Below are 6,283 nucleotides of genomic sequence, written 5' to 3' on the forward strand. Positions count from 1 at the left end.
TAAGTGAGCCTTACCTAAAATTTGAGTGTGTAATTGGCTAGTGTTGGGCCAATTTGGCTAGTATATGTTCACGTTGGGATAAATAAATTATGCTCATATTTTCAATGTTGGTCTTTTATTTATTTATTTTAGGGGTAAGGGGAGGCTTACACTTTACATCCATCATTGACTTTTCTTGTGAATACAATTCCAATGCAGTTATCGTATTCTGCTGCAGACTTGCGCGATCGAGATGTGCTCTCCAAGGTTTGTTGCTTTACTTTTTAAAGTAGATATATTTACTTAAACAAGTCCTGTTGCTTTATTTGTTAATGTACACTTGAAGGTTAGTTCTCTTCTGCGAGATGAAGTTAGATGCATTCATTTGTTTAATTACACCACCATGGGTCAAAATTCTAATTGTGGATAAGTTTCTTAGTGATAAGCTAATTAACTTAGCAACATACTATGTCAACTATGGCATTACCCTACTTGATCGAGAAAGTACTGTAAACAAATAATCAAATATTATTTGACAAAAGAAATATGCATATTAGAGAATCAGAATGCATTTGGTGTGGGTTTTGACAGATTAAGAAGTACCTTTAATTTTTAAAAGATTGTTCTGTATACTCTCTCTTAATGACGATGTTTTCATGATCATTTTTTTTTCTCACTACATTGTCAAAAACTGTGGTTCTAGATGTCATGCTTCTGATGATTAATAAGCCTTCTCTTTACTGTGCTATCATGCTCCATTTTTCCATTGTGGAAATCTTACTGTTGTTGCTGAAGATTTATCCTGTTATTTATAAAGTTTGTGTTCTACAGAGTGACCCATGTTGGTTGTTTATACAAAAGGAAGAGATGGAGTACTTGAAGAACTTGGCCGCACTGAAGTAATTTTAAATTCATTAAATCCCACATGGATCGCAAAACATACAATCACTTATCATTTTGAGATTGTGCAGACTTTAGTGTAAGTTTAATGCTAACATCTCCATATATTTATCTATGAGATGTGCATGTTACTCTTTTCACCATAAAATATTCTTTGAAATTGCTGTTTGTGACAGGTTTCACGTGTATGATGTTGACACTCAGTTTCACAATGTAGAAGTAAAGGTATATATCCTGATGATATCTCTGGTCTTCTTCTTCTTTTCTTAATCTTTATTTTTGGTGCAAGAATGGTTCTGATTGTGGTTTCATCATTGAATTTATCATCTTTTTAACCTAACAACAAGTTGAGTAGATAGTTATTTTTGTTTTTGATAAATTGTGTGTAACAAAATAGTGAACTGAACCTGATCAGCTTGAGCACTAATCTAAAGTGAATGAGTTATTTTCCTTTTTTTCTCTCTGTGTCTACTTTCAGCTTTACGTAGCCCGAAGGTTATATTTAAGAATTTGTTTGCTTATTTATTTGCTAGATTTATATTTTATGTTTTTGTTATATTGATGTCATAAATAGGATCTCAATGTTTTGAGCAGAATGCTCACAAGGCACATTTATTACTCTCATTCAAGTGCATGGACGCCTAAAAAATCAGTTCATAAGGGACAATTTAACTTGTGCAGATGCTTAAGCTGGATGAGCAGCAATTTCTTGGTGAGGCAACTTGTGCATTGTCTGAGGTATATCATACTTACTGTCACTCTTGTAGTTATTGAACAATAAGAACCCCCATGATAATATTCTTTAGAGAGAGCAGCCCTCATCACATGTTGAAAACTAGATACCTGATTTGATGAAAACACATATTTTGTGTGTCTTTCTTGGTCTCTCTTTTATTTTTTTGCCCTTTCACATTCCCTTCTGCTTGTACATTTTTTTTACCTTTGATATTTCCAACTGGCCTTCACCCGAACCATGAAGTTCATTACATTTACTGAAAGTCAGCATTCCAATATATTAAACCCTCAACATTCTTGTGTCGCTCTGTGCAGATAGTCACTAAATCAAACAGGTCGCTGACCTTAGATCTTGTACATAGAGAAGAATCTACCAGATCAACCCGTCCAAGAAACCTCGGAAAGCTTACTGTGCATGCTGAGGAATCTGTTAGCTCCAAAACCACAACAGAGATGATATTAAGGTGTTCTGATTTGGAATATAAAGATCTCTTCTCAAAAAGTGTATGGGCTGCTAAGTTCTTAATTCTCTTTCTATATTCTTAGATTTAAAGAGGTACCCTAGTTACCCCATCTGTCCATGTGCTGATTTATCTTGCAGGACCCCTTTTTAATAATATCGAAAGAAGTGGAGAATGGGACCCCAATCCCAGTTTGCAAAACAGAAGTAATCAAGAATGACCTCAAGCCGACGTGGAAGCGAGTATTTTTGAATATTCAACAAGTTGGAAGCAAGGTATAAGAAAGTTTACCTTCAGTACTATAGTCTGCATCCACTACTAAAAATCTGGTGTCCTTTGCTGTCAGCATACTTCCCCCCCCCCCAAAAAAAAAAAAAAAACCTATGCATACTGTGTTTATTAATAGATGGATGCTCCAAGTTTTGGTTGCTTATTAGAGCTTGATGGCCATAGTGACCTAATTGGACAATATTCGTTGTCTCAGTGCTCCAAATTGGCAACCATCTGCCAAACCTATGTAGATGTTGTTAGATATGGATTTTGGAATTTTTCCTGTAAGATGCTTCATGTCCTTGTCTGTTCGTTGCTAGTTTTCTCATTTTTATTTTTCAAAATTAATCTGCAGGACAGTCCACTGGTAATAGAGTGCTTTAACTTCAATAGCAATGGAAAACATGATTTGATTGGGTAAATTGTAATCTTGCCCGTCTTCATTATCTCCTCATCTCTATAGACCAGCATAATGACAAAGCTTCTTGTTGTATTATCAGAAAAATTCACAAATCATTGGCAGATTTGGAAAAGCTTCATTCTAGTGGGCAAGGCGAAAATTTATTTTTACCGACTTTAGTTGGGCATGATTACCACAACAAGGTCCTTTTATGCGTCTCAAGTATACTTCGCATTTTGAATTGTATAAAATTCTTTGCCTTTAGTTTGAAGGTCTCTAAATATCATGCAGATACTGAAGAGTCAGCTATTTGTTGAGAAGTTTTCCCAGAGTGTTGAACACACTTTCTTAGATTACTTGGCTGGGGGCTGTGAACTGAATTTCATGGTGGCAATTGATTTCACTGGTATATATTTATGCAATCAACTTGTTTACTGTACCTGAAAATTTCTATTTGCAGTCCGAATGTTATTCTCTATAAAAATTAAGAGTAAATGCAATTTTTTTTAGCATAACACATTCATTTATACCATTTACTGATACCTGTTATTGTCTTGTTTTTTATTCATTTTAACATCCTTGTTTCAACTGCACTCTATTGGCATTTTGTTTCCTTATTTTGCAACACTATATCCTACCTTCGGATATAATTGTGCTTTTAGCATTTATGAACACTTGGCATTGTTATTCAAGTACCTCTTCCTAAGTATTGGTTCACTTTATCCATCCCATTCTCCTGACCTTTCTTCTAGTTACTCTGTTAATAACCCTATCGGATTGCTTATTTATATGTAAGGTATATTGTAGTAGATAGAATTTGAGTTTCTTCATAAGTCAAAGATATCTCTGGGTCACATTCATGGTTTTGAAATATGATAGAATTGTGATTGTCAAGAGAGCAGTTTAGTTTTATGAACTTTTGCCATGCTCATTGTTGCTTCTAGTTTCTTCTGAATTCATATCTACTTTCTTGGAAAATTAATTTTGATCTCTTTTTTTTCTTCTTTTTTCCTTTTAGGAAAAATAAAATAAAAGAAAAGAAAAAAGAAGAGAATGTTTACTTTTAAATCATTACATGTATTGGTTATAGTTACTGCAATATCTTATTATATACTAAAGTGTCATTCTTTCCTATTAGCTTCAAATGGAAATCCACGCCTTCCCGATTCCTTGCATTATATTGATCCTTCAGGACGGCCAAATGCATACCAAAGAGTGAGAAATTGGTCCTTTCTACAGCAATTTCTTGAACTTCTTTTTGGATATACCCATCTGATGGTGCCCTTTGCTTTTCAGGCAATCATTGAGGTTGGAGAGGTGTTGCAGTTTTATGACTCAGACAAGCGGTTTCCTGCATGGGGATTTGGAGCACGGCCAATCGACGGTCCAGTCTCTCATTGTTTCAACTTGAATGGAAGCAGTCATTACTGTGAGGTAGAACGGTTGCAAAATCTATTCTTGCTTTCATTATGTGATATTTTTGTTTAGAAGCCTTTATATTAAGCATATGTGAGCCTATTTCTCTCAGGTTGAAGGAATCCAAGGAATTATGATGGCATATACAAGTGCCCTCCTTAACGTTTCTCTTGCAGGGCCTACTCTTTTTGGACCTGTTATTAGCAATGCTGCACTTATTGCTAGCCAGTCTCTTGCAAACGGTGGACGAAAATACTTTGTGTTGTTAATAATCACGGTAAGAGTAAATCATTGGGATCTTTGGATGAATTTTTTCGTGTTCGCTTATGAAGTTCTATATGTGTGTGTGTGATTTTAGTTAACACGAATAATACTTGAACTTGGAACCTTTTCTTCAGTGGCTTGTTCTGCACTTCCTTTTCCATGTTGCAGAATTAAAAAATTTGTTTTACATGATCAATACTCATATGTGCTTTCAATATTAAATATCCCCCTTTTGTTGAGTTCCCACTGCTGTTCTTAGGATGGAGTAGTGACAGATCTCCAAGAAACCAAAGATGCCCTTGTGAAAGCATCTGACCTGCCATTGTCGATCCTAATTGTTGGAGTTGGAGGAGCCGACTTCAAAGAAATGGAGGTATTTATTCAACTCATTTCTTTTTGTTGGTTGATTGTCTTGGAATATTTGGTACAGGACTAGAGGTTCAATTATTCAGCATAATTAATTATCTCATCTTACATTTTTGTACAGATTTTAGATGCAGACAAGGGAGAGAGACTTGAAAATTCAACTGGACGTGTTGCTTCGCGTGATATAGTCCAGTTTGTTCCATTCCGAGATGTACAGAGTAAGTCAATCTGCTTATTATATTTGGTTCCCATGCTGACTTAACTAATTGAAAATTTTATGAATAGTTTCTAAGTAGTGACTTGCGGTTTTAATGTTCTTATCCTCAAAATGAAACTTTGCCTTGCACCTGCAGGTGGAGAGATTTCTGTTGTTCAAGCACTTCTTTCCGAATTACCAACGCAATTTTTAACCTACATGCGGACCAGAGATATCCAACCACTTTCTTCATAATGTAAAGAATTGTACATAATGAAATTTGATTTTCCATAAGTGGTTCACCTTCGTTCAGGCCACCATATTTTTTTGAGGTTTGTCGTGAGTGGCATCATTCATATTGCTAAGAAAGGTAATATTATAGCGCGTCATCGTGCCTGGCTAAAGATTCCATACAAGCCCTTTGTCAATTAGCTACTGAGGGTTCACGGCTCCACTTTCCTTGGTCAACTTGGGCTCCAGTAAAGGTTTACATGGACTACTGGACTAAGTGCGTGCTCAAAGCAATTCCTTTTAGTGTGTTGGAACCAACACCAAGGCCCTAAATGAAAAAGATGTGGGGTTAAACAACATTTATATCATTTGAACTGGATAATAATGTGAAGAATGTTTTTAGAATGGACTCTCTTCAATCTTCTCTCAAGTTTCCAACTTGCATTACATTTTTTGTCTTTTGGGTTGAAATGTGATACCTGGTTGAATTTCTACATTATTTAGGCCTAAGGTTCTGCAGGAGCCAGCTTGTCCGCAAGGGTGTGAATCTCTGTTCCATGGGGGCCCTTGACCTTGGAAGTTTTCGTGTAACTATTCTGTTAAGAGATATTGTGACCTAAGAGGCCCAAACTTATTATAAGTTGATGTACCTGTAAAACAGGCAATATGAACTGTAGATTACTAGATTAGTCTATGGTTAGGTTAGGGTATGCTTGGAGCTAGTTATTATATTAGCCCTACATTTGGTTCACTGTAACCTAATAAATAAGAGTTAAAATCTTGCTTATGTGTTTCTTTTCTCTTTCAATTAGCCAATGACTCAACAACTCAAACATATACACAAGGATGTGCATTGATTAGTATTCATTAAGTCATGGTTGTACTGCATTGGCTAATAAGCTTTGTAGCTAAATTTAATTGTGGAATGTAAAATACGCACTTGCAAGGTATTTTGACCAATTGGAAGCTGAGTATGAAAACAAATCAAGATGCACTAATGAAATCCATGCACATGTACAAAGGGATCAAGTACAAACCAAGATGGTCCGAGTGGAAGGACTTTGA

General features: G+C 35.5%; 1 protein-coding gene across 1 annotated transcript; it reads left to right on the plus strand.

Annotated features, from left to right (window-relative positions):
* Positions 1-818: 818 nt before the first annotated feature.
* On the plus strand, positions 819-6,005 carry LOC136065946 (protein BONZAI 2-like). The gene is made up of 14 exons (XM_065769778.1): positions 819-958; positions 1,056-1,104; positions 1,561-1,617; positions 1,930-2,118; positions 2,216-2,350; positions 2,701-2,762; positions 2,846-2,948; positions 3,037-3,151; positions 3,884-3,960; positions 4,042-4,179; positions 4,274-4,438; positions 4,685-4,798; positions 4,913-5,009; positions 5,145-6,005. Exons 1-14 carry the CDS (start codon positions 819-821, stop codon positions 5,240-5,242), a joined length of 1,539 nt encoding a protein of 512 aa, XP_065625850.1. The 3' UTR covers positions 5,243-6,005.
* Positions 6,006-6,283: the final 278 nt, after the last annotated feature.

The sequence above is a fragment of the Quercus suber genome, unplaced genomic scaffold (assembly GCF_002906115.3).
Source record: "Quercus suber isolate HL8 unplaced genomic scaffold, Cork oak 2.0 scaffold_1365, whole genome shotgun sequence".
Lineage (NCBI taxonomy): Eukaryota > Viridiplantae > Streptophyta > Magnoliopsida > Fagales > Fagaceae > Quercus > Quercus suber.